Source organism: Chelonia mydas, chromosome 19 (genome assembly GCF_015237465.2).
Source record: "Chelonia mydas isolate rCheMyd1 chromosome 19, rCheMyd1.pri.v2, whole genome shotgun sequence".
Taxonomy (NCBI): domain Eukaryota; kingdom Metazoa; phylum Chordata; order Testudines; family Cheloniidae; genus Chelonia; species Chelonia mydas.
In genome coordinates this window covers 5,938,226-5,952,643 of record NC_051259.2, presented here as the reverse complement: position 1 = coordinate 5,952,643, position 14,418 = coordinate 5,938,226, and the positions used below count along the sequence as shown (strand labels likewise).

Here is a 14,418-nt window from a genome sequence, read left to right as displayed (position 1 = left end):
CTGGGGCCGCTGTTGCACCGTCGGATCTGTCCTTCCTCCCTTGGCTTCCAGTTCTCCCAGCCCTTGAGCCCCACTCCATCCTTGGGAGCCCCGCGCCCCAGCCATCTCCATCCCCTGTGACCTGACCCTCCTCATCAGTCCCTCCAGCCCCTGGATCGCTGCTGTCTGCCCCCTTCCCTCCCCAGCCCCACAAGCTGCCCAAGGAGCCATTGCAGCTCAAGGCCACGGAGACTGACCCACGACTCCAGTCTGGCCGCGATCCTGCTGGCTGGGCAGGACGCCGGGCTCGCCAGGCAGACCTCGCAGGCATGCCCGTCGCAGTGGGCTCTGATCTCCTGGCCTTGCATGGCTTTGCCACGCACATTGGACCCGCCCATGCCCGTTTCGTCCTCACCGTATGCCTTGTTAAAGGGAGAGAGGGGAGCACCTGCAAAGCCAGCCTGCCTCCACGTCCAATCCCTCCCCCTCCCCCTTCCCAGAGAGGGTGCGCTCAGAAACCGGCTGGCCCTCGGGATTGGCAGACAAAAGCTCCCCCAGTACAGAGCAGCCAAGCAGCCCCTGACTCCCGCCAGCCAAATTGCTGCTTTGCATGAATATTTCATTGCAATGGAACCTAATTAATGTCCTTGCCCCTGGCTCCCTCCCCCGCCCACCCCGGGTTGGAGGAGGGGGCTGATGCTAATTATCCCTCTGTGTTGCCATCTTCCCCATTCTCGCTGTCTGTCCCATTCCCTGGCAAGGCCAAGCGCTCTGATGAGGCAGGTCAAGGAGCTGCCTTGATTAGCGTTATCCCCATTTGACATATGGGGAAACTGAGGCACAGGTTAGGGGTGTGACTCACCCTGAACAGTGACTCAATGGAGAAGCTGGACTAGGACCCAATGTTCCTGATTTCCTTGACCCCTACTCTAATCCACTGGCCCCACGCCCACCTTTGGGGGGCCACAGGGGCTCAGGGGCTGCGGTGTGGGGCCTGGAGAGGGGTTGGCTTGGGTATGGCACCTTCCTTCCCGGGCCCTGCAATGGTGGCTCCTGGGATATTCCCAGAGAGAAATCCTGTCCGGCTGCTGCCTCAGCGTGGGTTGGGAGAGGGACCTGGGGAACCCCCTGCTGCTGGGTAATCTCCCCCTCCCCCATCTCTGTCCCTCTGCATGGAAAGCTGCGGGAGCACCTGGCCAAGGGGCAGCGCATGCTGGCGGGCGAGGGCATGTCGCAGGTGGTGCGCAGCCTGCTGGAGCTGATGGCCCGCAGGACGTACTACAGCGGGGACCTGCTCTTCTCGGTGGAGATCCTGCGCAACGTCACCGACACCTTCAAGAGGGCCACCTACATCCCCTCCTCTGACGACGTGCAGGTACCACCCGGCCAGCCCCTGCGAAGAGCCGGGGGCCCGGCCCAGGTCCCATGCGGGAGGCCGGGCCACCATGGAAAGGCCAACGTGGGCTCTTTGCTGGCTGCCTTTCCCTGCCCTCTGTCTGGCATTGTTGTGGGGGGCTCACCCCTAGTGTCTTGGCATGACCCCTTTTGTGTCTGGCTCTGTGGTTTCTGTGCATTGGGGTCCCCCGTTCCCAGGCTGGCGCTGCCTGGCTGACAAGCAGCAGCCAAAGGTGGCCTGGATCCGAGCTGGTGAGGGGGGAGCTGGTGTAGATGCTCGGCATCCACCGGGAGGGTGGGGGGAGTTGGTGACCCTCGGCTGGGAGCAACCAAGGTGGGCCAGGAAGAATCCCAGGTGGAGCTGGGGGGTCCTGTCTGGGGGTGTGGGTGACAGGGCTGCCTGGACGTGCAGGTGCGGGTACTCTCAGGGCAGTGGAATTTCGAGGCTCCCGGACGTGCCCAGGGGAAGCCCCCTGTCCCATGCCCCCGTGCGTCGCAGAGCCACCCCCTCACGCCCCCTCTCCTCTCCTCCACTCCCTGCAGCGCTTCTTCCAGGTGGTCAGCTACATGGTGGACTCGGAGAACAGAGACAAGTGGGAGGACGCCCAGCAGGTGAGCCCAGCAGGTGCTCAGGGACGGGTGCCAGCCGGCCAGGGAGGCAGGCGCTTGGCCGGCGCAGTGCGACTGTGGCTGTGACAGGCTCTCGACAGAGCAGGGGGCGGCATGGTGCAATGCTGCCAGCCTAGCTTGTGGGGCTGCCCTTCCAGTGCCCTGCCCAGGCTAGAGGGGCGAGGAGGAGCCCCCGTCAGCAGATGGCTTCAGCCCTGTCTACAGGGTACCTGGTCTGGGAGCTTTTCTGGGGCCTCATCTATGGCTGTGGGAGGTATTGGGCTGGCGGCTGCCTGTGGGGAGGGGTCTCTGGCTTGAGGTGCCCTGGGGAGGTGGGGCAGGCTGAGGGGGAGCTGTGGGCATATCTATGCAGGGGTCCAGGCTTTGGCGGGGAGGGGAAGCCCATGGGCCAGGGTCTCTGAATAGCTGTACGGAGGGGGGGGAGTAGGCTGGCTCTGCCAGTATCAACTTGGTGGCCCCGTGGAATTGGGGGAGCCCAGCTCCCTGCCTGTGGATGGCTGGAGCCTCCTGGGCGGTCGGAGTGACCGGGGCGCACTGGAGCTGTGGGGGGCAGTTTCTGGCACGGCTGAGGGGGAGGTGGCTCTGGATGAAAGCGCTGGGGCCGTTGCCTGGGCAGGGAACCCCCTCCCCACAGCACCCCCCCTTCCCCTAAAGCTAAGCATGGCCTGGATCAGCACTAGCTCCTGTTCTCCCCCTTCCCCCACGCTCTGGGAAGTTGGGGTGTCCCCTGCGGATGATTTGGGGGGACCCTTTGGATGATTTGGGGGGGATGATTTGGGGGGACCCTTTGGAACCGTCCAGGTCCCATTCCCTGTCAGTGGGGGCAAGTGGCAAGGAGCTACCCTCCCTCCCCGCCATACCTGGGCCCCTGCGGTAGCCTCTCCCCCTCTCTGTGCCCGCAGGTGTCCCCCGGCTCCGTGCACCTCATGAAGGTGGTGGAAGATTTCATCCACCTGGTGGGGGACGCGCTGAAGGCCTTCCAGAGCTCCCTCGTGGTTACCGACAACCTGGGTGAGTGGCCAGGCTGGGGCGGGGCCTGGGGCTGCTTTATTCTGAGGGGGGCATGAGGGGTCCAGGCCAGTGCAGCGCTGGGCAGTGCAGCAGCAGAGAGGCTGGGAGCCTGGGGGCGTGGAGGTGTCAGGAGGCCCGTGGGCAGGGGCGCTGGGGCATCCTGAGCTTGGCCAATGTGCCCAGGCAGGCGTGAGCTGGAGGTGACCCTTTCTCCCTGTCCCCGCCCTGGCAGTGATCAGCATCCAGAGAGAGCCCGTCTCGGCCGTCTCCAGCGACATCAACTTCCCCATGAAGGGGCGCCGGGGCATGAAGGACTGGGCCCGCCACTCGGAGGACAAGCTCTTCATCCCCAAGTCGGTGCTGAGCCTCTCCTCCTCTGGTAAGGCGGGGCCGGGGCCCCCGGGAGGAGAGCAGCAGGGGCTGCTGTGTGTGCGTGTCTGTGTGTTTGTTCCCATGTGATTACGTGTGTGTAGGTTTGTGTGTGCACAGGGGTGAGGTCTGTGTTTGCATGCAGGTTTGCAAATGCATATGTTTGTCTGCAGCCCCATGTGCATGATGCAGGTGTCCTTGTTCATGTGTGGGCCCTGGAAGAGAGGCAGGCTGGGTAGCCAAGTGCACCCTGGGACACAGACATGGCTGGACTGGCGTGTGCTGGGGCGGGAGCTGGGGATGGCTGCTAAAAGCCCTTCCCCTTACCAGCACTTCACTGCTGCAGGTCAGCACCATTAACCCCCTTTTACAGGTGGAGAAAGAGAGGCATGGAGCCATTCAGCAACGTACCTTAGCAAGACACAGCAGGGAGGGAGTAGAACCCAGAAGTCCCCCACTGTAACCTCTTCCTCTGGATGGAGCCACCTCCAACTGCCGGAGGGCAGGGGAAGGGGCCTGTCTGCATTCCCAGGCTATGAGGAAGGGTGCACATTGGAAGAGGGGGGCATGTAACGACTTGCAGCCCTTTCCAGGAGGGCCAGCTGGGTCCCCATCCCCAGGCTGGGGGCATGGGAGGAGCCGGACCCCAGGGACGGGTGCTGACCCCTCTTCACCGTGGCTCTGTCCCCTTCCCATCTCTCTGCAGAAATGGACGAGTCGTCGTACTTCGTGATCGGGGCCATCCTGTACCGCACGCTGGGGCTCATCTTACCTCCTCCCAGGTGGGTGGGTGGCTGGGGCGTAGGGACAGTAACCAGGGCTTCCAAATGGGGCAGGGGATGGTGGGGCCCCGAGTCACTCGTTACCTTGAAATGGAGCCATGGGGGGTGAGACAAGGCTGGGCCCTGCAGGGGGGCGATCCACAGCCATGGGCCCTGATCTGTGACCCTGCTGGAATTATTGCTGCATGTCCTGAGAGTGTGTGGGGAGAGGGGCTAGGGGGAAGAATCGAGCCCTGGGCAGATCTAGTTCCTGGATTCAGGATCAAGTGCGGGTAAGGGAGAGGGTGGACCCTATTGGGGCTGGGGGAATCGGCTGGGGGAGGGTACAAGACAGCACAGATGGCGCCATATGTGGGCAGAGGCTTTGGTTCCTAGAGGAGGGGGCGCTGGAGGTGCGAGGGGGCCGCAGATGAGAGCAGGCACCTGTCTGGGTTTCTGTAACTTAGCATCCCCAGGCAGTGCCTTCCCGCAGCCCATGTCTTAGCCGGCTGCTGTACAAGAGATGCAAGGCGGGGAGCCAGTGCCACTCAGACAAGGGTTCCTCCAACCTGCGTCTGTTGTCAGTAGCCGAAAACAGGAAGGAGAAAGAGAGAGAAGCAGCAGTTTGTGTGGGAAGGGGAAAATTCAGGACTGAAATGTGGGGCAGCCGAGAGGGCTGTATGCGCTCATGGGCACGTGCGTGTGTGTATATACACACGCACTTCACCCATGCACAAACAAAACTGCACCTGTGCACACCCTCCACCCCTACATACAGAAGGGGTGTGTGTATCCACACACACACACACACACAGGTGCACGATCAAGGAGTCGTACATTCATACACAATGCCCAGCTACAAGGAAAACCAAACCCAGTGGTGTATATGCGGCGGCATGGTGAGCGGATTGGGAAACGTGCTTTAGAGGGCTGGGGTCCCGGAGCTTGACCTGTTTAGCCTAACCCCGAGAATGGGAATGGGCGACTCAGTCGCAGTCTGGAGGTACCTCCACGGGGAGCTGAAATTTGATAATGGGCCCTTCAGTCTAGCAGACAAAGATCCAACAAGGTCCAATGGCTGGAAGCTGAAGCGAGACAAATTCCGGCTGGAAAGCAGTGAGGGTAATTAACGACTTACCCAGGCTGGTGGTGGATTCTCCATCCTTGGCAATTTTTAAATCAAGCTGGGAAGTTTTTCTAAAACGTACGGTCTAGATCAAACAGGAATTAAAGTCAGGGTAGTCCCATGGCCTGGCTTACGCCAGAGGTCAGGTCCCTTCGCTACTTACCATTTATACATCCCGTGTGTAAGGAGACGACTTCAATAGCACAGATATAGGTGTGAGGTTTTTTTGTAGGAGTGGTGGGTGAAATTCTGTGGCCTGCGTTGTGCCGGAGCTCAGACTAGATGATCATAATGGTCCCTTCTGACCTAAATATCTATGAGATACTCAGATCATACAATGTGGTGTTGTCTGGACAAAGACAGTCCTGTAACGCTGTGTGCACACACGCTCACGCACACACGCATGTGACCAACAGCAGGACGTTCCAGCCCCCAGAGAGCCCTGTCCTGACACCTGTACCGCCCTGCACTGTGTCCTGGCTCCAGCCTGTTCCCTCGTCTCCACAGGAGCCCCTTGGCCGTCACGTCCCGAGTGCTCACCGTGACCGTCCGCCCGCTGACCAAGCCCACGGAGCCCCTGATCTCAGTGGAGCTGTCCCACATGCTCAATGTAAGCGCTGTGCATTCCGAGGGGGGTCTCAGCCGTCCGCCGGGCCCCATCGTGAGGGGAGAGAAATGTTCACCCGACGCCCACCCCTGCATGCCCTGCTATTGTGGGCACCTGCTCCACCCACAGCCTTCCTGCTGTCCCAGTCCTGTGTGCCCGCCCCTCCTCACAGCCGTGCAAGTGCTCTGCCATCCAGACCCATACCACCGGCTATTCCAGTCCTCGGTGCCCCTCAGTCCCCACCCACAGAGGCTGGCTCGACCTTGGGCGAGTGGGGCGCAGGCCGGAGCGGCTGCCGCTTGCCCTAGCTGGGCCTGCGGAGGACGTCTCCATGGCCACGTGTTACCAGTCTGCCTGGCTTCAATGCTGCTGTGACACCAGACGCCGCGGCCTCTGCTGGTGCCCTCCCTTGTGCCACTCTCTAGGGGCCTGTGCTGTGGCGGGCAAGTAGTCATGAGGCTAGCGGGGGCAGCAGGCCCTGCTCAGATCGGAGAGCGCCTCCCGCCCGTCATGGCCGGAGCCAGAGAGGGGCAGGTGAGAGTGGGGGCGGGGAGAGAAGGGGCATCCCTGTCCCAGCCCCGGGTCTCCGCTAACCCAGCTCTGTCTGTCTGCAGGGCACCTCGCACCCACAGTGCGTCACCTGGGACTACTCCAAAGCGTGAGTGCAGCTCTGGGCCTGGCCTGTCTCTCGGGGGGCTCCCTGGATGGCGGCGGGGTCTCAAAGGGGGAGGGCTGGCTCTGTGCCGTGGAGGAGAGCCTGCCGCTCGCTGGAGCCAGAGCTGGGGCCTATGGAACAGGTGCACTGGGCCCCGTGTGCTGCCCTCCCTGTCCCTGGGCTGCCCCATGGCAGCACCCTTTGCCTGGAGACAGGAGCCTGCCCACCCTTGCAGCCAGCAGGGGACGGAGAGCAGTGGCACTGGCTGTTGCTTCCCCTCCAGCAGCTGCTGGCTGGGCTGTATGCCAGCCTGCCCTGGGCTGTGTCAGCGTGGCCCCTGTGGTTTGCTGGCCCCTTGCTGCCCATGGTGCAGCCCCTCTGCTCTCCAGCCCCTGGCAGGCCCTTGCACCAGGACCTGAGCCTGGTCCCCTGCAGGGTCAGGAGCTGGCACCCACCTGCCTTTCCTGGGTAGCTGAGGGCTCGGTGCCGGAGGCCGGGCTCTCTGCAGGGAGTTCACTACACACCGTCCTCCCGCCGCAGAACGCGGGAGATGGACGCACATCCGGGGTGGTGAGAGCCAGCCTCCTCCACTCCCTGCAGTGTCAGCCGGGCCGCACGCAATCGACAGGAAACGGCGGGTGACGTGGAGAGGGCAGGCTCCCAGCCCCCCTGCTGCTGCAAACCTTCCCCGACCCCCCTGCGCCACACGCTGCCAGGGCCCCCAGGCGCCCCACAGGCACTACCCACCCACCTTGGCTGCCGAGCCCCGTACAGAGAGGCAGGTTGACTGGACAGGACCAGGGACTGTGTGAGGGAGGTCGTGGGTGAGCCAGGCGAGCCTGTGGTTTCTTGGCAGGAGGAGAGGAGGATGAGAAGGGGACCCCCACGCTTGGAGGGTTAACGGCGTGTAAATCCCTCCACTGCTCTGGTGCCTTCCCCACCCCAACCTCATTGGCGTTTGGGGATGTCAGGGTTCCCTCCCCACTCTGAACTCTGGGGTACAGATATGGGGACCCGCATGAAAGACCCTCTAAGCTTATTTCTACCAGCTTAGGTTAAAAACTTCCCCAAGGCACAAATCCTGTCTTGTCCTTGGATGGGTACTGCCACCACCACCAAGTAAGTTAGACAAAGATTCAGGAAAAGGACCACTTGGAATTCCTGTTTCCCTAAAATATCCCCCCAAACCCCTTCACCCCCTTTCCTGGGGAAGCTTGAAAATAATCTACCAACCAAATACGTAAACCAGGTGAGCACAGACCAGACCCTTGGGTTTTTAGGACACTAAAAACCCCAATCAGATTCTTAAAAAGAAAACTTTATTATAAAGAAAAAAAGTAAAAGAAGCACCTCTGTAAAATCAGGATGGAAGGTACCTTTACAGGGTAATCAGATTCCAAACACAGAGGATTCCCCTCTAGGCAAAACTTTAAAGTTACAAAAAACAGTGATAACCCTCCCTCTAGCACAGGGAAAATTCACAAGCTAAAACAAAAGATACTCTAACACATTTCCTTGCTATTACTTACTATTTCTGTAAGTTTAGATGTATCATTCAGTAGGAGTTAGATTACTTGCTTGGTCTCTCTCTTTGTCTCCGGAGAGAACTCAAAGAAGAACCTTCCCCCACAAATTTGAAAGTATCTTCTCCCTTTATTGGTCCTTTTGGTCAGGTGCCAACCAGGTTATCTGAGCTTCTTCACCCTTTACAGGTAAAGGAGGGATTTTATGCTACCCTTAGCTGTAGGTTTATGACAGGAGGGGACTGGCCATTGGCTGGAGGGAGCCAGCGAGCCAGATGTGGGGGGCCCTGTGTGGTGCTGTGCGCTCCCCCAAGCTGAAACCTCCCCTGTTATCCCGGGCAGAGCCCCGAGCAAAGCTCCCCATCTTGTTATCCTTGGCGCCCGGGTTATTATACAGCAAGGCGAGATCAAACGGGCTCCTCTCCCTGTCCTGGCCGGGCAGTCACGTCCACATTTAAAGGGCGAGGAGACTGGAACGAGGCCAAGCCCCCTGTGGCCATGGGTTAATTTTGCTAACACCAGTATTGATTAGCGCCTGCTTGCAGCCGGAGATTGGTGCCTGCAGCTTGCCAGACGCAGTTTGTTAGCGATGGGCTGGAGCAGAGAGCCAGGGCCGGGCGGCGCTCGGGAGGGAGAGCGATAAAGTGGGGCAGATCGCCGTGGCATGGGGGAGACGGGGTGGGGGAGCCAGCGGCCTCCATTGGTCCTGGCCGTGCACTCTGATGGCAGTGCTGCCTGGGCTGGGGGCCAGTGGGGCCGTGCCAAGGGGGGGCAGTTGCTCCTGGCCTTAGCACCTCGTTATTGTCTGCCCTTTTCTGCCCCTGAGGGGAGTTCGGTGGCCTGCGTGGCAGGGGGTCGGGCGGGATGATCCCGGGGGTCCCTTCTGGCCCTCGCTAACTCTGGATCTAGCCAAGTGCAGCCTCCCGGCCCTGCAGCCTCCCTTCGGGTTGCCAAAGCAACCTCGCTGCAACGCTGTCGGCCTTGGCAAGTCGCAGCAGCCACGGCTCGCGCTCCATCGCAAGGAGCAGGTATCGCTGGCATCTCTGAAGTGATGGGCCGGCACCTTCGCTAGTGAACACCCAGGAAGGGCTCTCTAATGCCCGGAGTGGGTAATTGCCAACCCCTTGATGTGGCGGGGGGCTGGGCAGTCAGTGGGGCAGGAGCCTTGGCACCAGCTCAGAAGGGGCACCAAGGCCCAGAACCTGCCCTAGCTGCAGGGAGATCCCACAGCTCCGGCTGCCTGCAGTCCCTTCCGGTAGCAGTAATGAGGGGCCCGTTGCTGCAGGCTTCCAGGCGGGGATGCCTGCCTGGAGGAGGGTAAAATCTTCCCCAGCCATTGCCACGGTAGCGCTTGGCGCCCGGGTGCCTCTTAAACCAGCAGCCCTGGGTAGCTCTGAATTCAGCTCCCCCAGCCCTGAACCCCCCGTTACCGCGTGGCAGTGCTGTGTACTCTGCAGCGTGAGGGGCAGTGGGGCCCAGGGCCTGTCCATGATGCCTGCTGCCACAGAGGCTGGTCCCCAGAGGAGCTGGGCACCCGGCATGCCAGCAGAAGCCAACGGGCACTGCAGGCACCTGGCACCTCCGCAAACGCCAGCCGTGGGTCCTGGGCTGTAAATGCTCATCCCTGTTAGGGAATGGGGTGCAGCCATTGGGACAGGGTGAGCCTGGGGGCTCCAGCCCTGGGCACCGGTGGCGTTGGGCTCACGGTGCCCCGCACTGCTGGTTTCGCACGCCCAGATGCAGGGCTTCGCACACCCACCCGACACATGGGCCCGCGGGCCCTTGGTGTCCTGTGTTTCAAAGTTGATGCTATCGCACATTTCTGCCGGGGCACCAAGGCGTGTCCCGGTCAGCAGGAGACCCTGTGGAATGGCCCCTCCCGGCAGAGTAGGGTTTGCAGGAAGGTGGGTACGTTCAAAATGTATCTGCCAGAAACAGCCTCCCCCCCCACCCCCCGCAATCGCGCCAGCGCTCCTGAGCCCGTGACTGGCACCGGCAACACACGCAGGGCAGGAACGTGGGTAGGGCGGGCAGGCTCCTAGACCCAGACAGCGGGGAAAGGGCCTGGTACAGCTGGCTCCATTCCCTCCCATTTCCTTTCCAAACAGCAGAGCAAGTGCAGGGGGCGGGGGAGAGAGGGAGCCGAAGTGGGGGTGAAGAGGCATCTCCCAGCTGGCTGCATCGGTGGCTGGCTGACTCAGCACAGGGTGCCCCACCCGCTTCAGTTAATGCCGGGAGCCCCCGGCCCATGGTGGGGGGGCAGGGCCAGCTCTACCGTTGGTTAAGGTAACCAGAATGGGCGAGCGTTGCTCAGGCCACAGTTGGGATTTTCAGGGGTGAACTCCAGGCTGATCGGGGGCGGAGGGGTGTCCCCAGCTGGCTGGGAGTGGCAGCTTTGCATACCTTTATGCGCACACCTCTGACCTTACATGCAGTCAGCCACGTGTCCGTGAGCGTGCAGGGAATCATGCCCTGTATCACACGCGTGCGCAGCCTCGCAGGTGTGCTGTTCCGTGTGCAGTTGCCCACACACACGCTGTAATGCCTTGTTGCACGGGTGCTCCCCCTCCTGGGCGGTGTCACTCAGGGCTCAGGTGCCTGGATCCTGGCCTGGCTCATTTAATTCCCCTCTGTTCTCGTTAACTTTCAATACGTGTGGGTTGAACAAAAAAAAGCCCAAAGCCAGGTGGGGTATGGAAGAGCCCAGGGGTGAGAGCTGGCTCTGACCCCTGGCTGGCCTCCATCCACCCTTCCTGGGACAGGGCTCCCCTCCCTTCCTCGCTGGAGTTTAACCCCCGACCCCAGCCAGCAACCTGAGCTTTCAGATTAAATCAGACCTGTGTGCTGTGTTCAGCCCCCCCAGGGATCAGCATCTGGGGGGGCGGGGAAGAGCGGGAGGGGGATGGAGCTGAGCTGGCTTTCGTCAGCGCAGCCCGGGGCAAGGAGGGGGGAAGGGCAGGATTTTGCCCCAGCATCTGGGTCAGGAGCGAAAGCAGCCGCCCAGACAGTGCCCTGGTGCCGCTCAGACACACACACACCCCCCCCGCAGGACCCAATGCGGCCGTCGGGTGGGCAGCGCCAGCGAAGGGTTAAGTCGGCACAGGAGCCGAGGGGCTGGGGGCGCTCTGTGTGTTTGATCATTTTAAATCACTCTCTCTCCTGCTCTCCCATTCCATTAATCAGGGATGCTGGCTCTGGAAACTGGGACACTGAGAGCTGCCAAACGCTGGAGACCCTCCCGGCTCACACCAAATGCCTGTGTAGCCACCTGTCCACCTACGCCGTGCTTGCCCAGCTGCCCAAGGACCTGGTAGGTGACGCCAGCCCAGTGCCCTCAAATTTCCCTTCTTGTCTTCGGCTGGCGCGGGGCCTGGGCTGAACGGGAACCGGCAGCCGGAGCCGGGTGGGATTGCAGGGTCGGGAACGCCAGCTGGGTTGTGTGCGGAGGGAGGTCTGATCGTAGGGGGTGGTCCCGAAGCATCGCAGGGACAGTGCCATGCTGGGAGGTGGGACCCAGCGCGGATCTCTGGGGCTCTGTAACAATAACCCCTCCCTGCTTGGAGAGTGCGGCTGGGACGTGCACAAACTCCACCAGCCATCCCCACCCCAGTGGGAGGATGGTGGTGGCTTTTTGATGCTGGAGTGGGGAGGAGGGGGCGGTGCTGTCTGCCAGGGCCTGCGGGAGGCTCTGGGGAGAGCTGATGCTCTGGCTGGAGACGGGATAAGATGGGGGGTCCCCCGTTCCTCGTGACAGGCTGGAATCGTGCGTGAGGGAAGAGCTTGGGAAGGGGACAGCTGCTGCTTGTGCTGGGCCCCCCGGGATACCCCCTGTGCCATCCCGCTGCCTCTCCTCTGCTGAAGCTTTCCTGTTCCCTTCTCTCCCGCTGCTGTTCTCACATTCCCCGGCTCTGGCTCTCTCCCTGCTCCAGGAGCTGGCGGAGAATCTGGGCCCGGGCTCGGTGCTCCTCGGAGGCCCCCGCCTGTCCCCAGCCCGCACCGCTTTATCCTGTGCTGAGAGCGATGGGCCCAAGCTGGGTGGCACCCAGGAACCTACTGGGGGCGGGTGGGGGTGGCACCAACAAAGGGCACCTGCTGCGGCTCAGCCTCCCCCCAGGGTTGTGGGTGCAGGGGCTGGGAGAGGGGTGCATTCTGGCCCTGTCTTCTAGGGTAATGGGCAAATGGTAGTGGGGGCAGGGCATTTTGGCCCTGTCGTCCCCTGGGGTTATGGGTACGGGGGGCAGGAGGGCAGAGCAGGGCATTTTGGCCTTGAACTCCCCTAGGGTTGTGGATAAAGGGTAGAGGGCAGGGCATTGTGTCCCTGTCCTCCCTGGGGTTATGGGTACGGGGGTGGGGGCAGGGCATTGTGTCTCTGTCCTCCCCCAGGATTATGGGTGTGCGGGAGGTGGGGGGCATTTTGGCCCTGAACTCCTCTGGGGTTGTGGGTACGGGGTGGGGAGACAGGGCATTGTGTCCCTGTCCTCCCCTGGGGCTGTGGGTACAGGGTGGGGGATGCTTTATGGGTCCCGGTCCTGTGGCAGTGGTGGGTCTGGATCAGCCCACCACTGTTGGGCCGTGCTTCTGCTCCGATGGCTTTGCTAGCCCTAGAGCCAGGTGCTGTCTCTCAGTCTGAGGCCCCGAACGTTGGACTCTCTCCTTTGCCTTGCCGGCTGAGCGTGAGCCCTGGCACAGAGGCGCGAGCCCAGGGGCGGGACAGGACACCGGGGCACTGGAATTCACACCAAGGGGCATTGCCCTGTCGCTGCGGAGAGGCCGGCGGTGGTGAGGGCCGTAGCGAGAGGGGGGCCACCTATGGTGAAGGGGTCCCATGCCCAGCTGCGTGGAGGTTTCCCGTCATGCAAAGCCCAGCCTCCCCCCACCCCCCATGAATAGACCCCCTTGGCACAGGGGCAGCTGTGCAGCGAGTGGGGAAGTGCCCCACGCTTCCCTCCCCCCCACTCCTCTGGTCTCCCCTCGGAGCCCCCCCGCACTGCAGCGTGTGGTGAGATCGGAGCTCTGCAGCAGTCACAGGCAGGCTGCCTAGTGGGATTTATAAGGCTCATTAGCAGGTCTTCCAGGCGGTAACGTGTGAGGAGGGGAGGGGCGGGAGGGGATGTGAACTGAGCCATCTTGCCTCATGTCTGGGAGGCCCGCTCCCCCCTCCAGCGCTCACAGACGGGGCGGTCTCCCTCCCCCCCCCCGAAGCCGAGCGCCACCCAGCTCCCTGCGGCCGCGCCGGGCCATTGGTATTCTGGGAGCGTGCCCGGTTGGCAGGGCGATGGAGAGGTGCCCCCAGGAACGCGCCTGGGCAGCCCAGAGGCTGCGGTCAAGCCCCCCTCCCCGAAGCCCCAGCGTGCGGGAGGCCGGTGGGCCCCTGGGGCTGGGGGGCGGTGGGCAGAGAGGCCTGGTGCTGTGGGCCTTGGGCTCTGCCCCACTCACTGGGGGAGGAGCTTTTCAGGTGTGTGATGGGCACATTGGGCTTTCCCGGGATTGGGGTGGGGAGGGAGCAGCCTCTGGGACCCCAGGGACACTGGCTGTGTGCGAGTGATACAGCCCTGGGGCAGCGCTGAGACTGTGTGGCAGCAACGAACCCATCCTTCCCCCCCAGGCTGGGCAGCTCCACCCCTTGTTGTCAGGGGTGCTCCCTCCTTCCAGCCTCTGAGCCTGGCTCCGGCGGGACACCTCCCCCCTCCCCGTTTTCAGCACCTCTCTCCCTCTCTCCTCCCGGGCAGGCCATGGACCCCTCAGGCACTCCCTCCGTCCCGCTCATGATCGGCTGCGCTGTCTCCTGTATGGCCCTGCTGACCCTGCTGGTGATCTATGCCACCTTCTGGAGGTAGGTCGGCCCCATCCCCGGACCCTTCTCCCTCTGCTCTTCCGCACCAGCCCAGAGGCCGGGGCATTGCCAGCAGGAGGGGACAGCCACTGGGTGGCTGGGGGGAACGGTTGACAGCTTTTTGTTTGGTGGAAGCCGGCTGGGCTGGGGGCACTGAAGCAGTGTCAGTCTCCGAGCTTGTGTCAAGGTTTTCTACAGTAGCCGAGTCAGCTATAACCTGCCGGGACGTGGAGCCGAGCATCGCCCCGGGCATCCTGGGGGAGACGGTCAAATCGGCCGAGGGGCCAGCTCAAGTGGAAAGGAGATGGGCGATAATAGAGAGAACGTCATGGTGCCCTATGAACGGGGGGCCCGTCCTTGCCCTCTTGGCTCACAAGGGACTGAGCAGAAACAGAACAAGGCCCAGAGATGGGTGCCAGCAAGGACCAGGGCAGTGCTCCTCGAGCAGGGCCCTGCGCAGCGGGCGCAGTGGGGGAGAGGCCACGTTGGCAGGAAGGATGCAACGGGAGGGGAAGAGGTGAGGGTTGGG

General features: G+C 62.4%; 1 protein-coding gene across 17 annotated transcripts in view; it reads left to right on the top strand.

The window, feature by feature from the left end:
* Window positions 1-14,418, top strand: part of ADGRB2 (adhesion G protein-coupled receptor B2) — a 108,101-nt gene that overhangs the window by 69,739 nt on the left and 23,944 nt on the right. For all 17 annotated transcript variants that reach the window (XM_043532340.1, XM_043532346.1, XM_043532344.1 and 14 more), the window contains 9 exons: window positions 1,160-1,354; window positions 1,918-1,986; window positions 2,907-3,015; window positions 3,248-3,394; window positions 4,091-4,166; window positions 5,779-5,881; window positions 6,493-6,536; window positions 11,240-11,366; window positions 13,786-13,889. In XM_043532340.1, coding sequence (XP_043388275.1) covers window positions 1,160-1,354; window positions 1,918-1,986; window positions 2,907-3,015; window positions 3,248-3,394; window positions 4,091-4,166; window positions 5,779-5,881; window positions 6,493-6,536; window positions 11,240-11,366; window positions 13,786-13,889 — 974 coding nt within the window. The remainder of the gene's footprint in view (window positions 1-1,159; window positions 1,355-1,917; window positions 1,987-2,906; window positions 3,016-3,247; window positions 3,395-4,090; window positions 4,167-5,778; window positions 5,882-6,492; window positions 6,537-11,239; window positions 11,367-13,785; window positions 13,890-14,418) is intronic.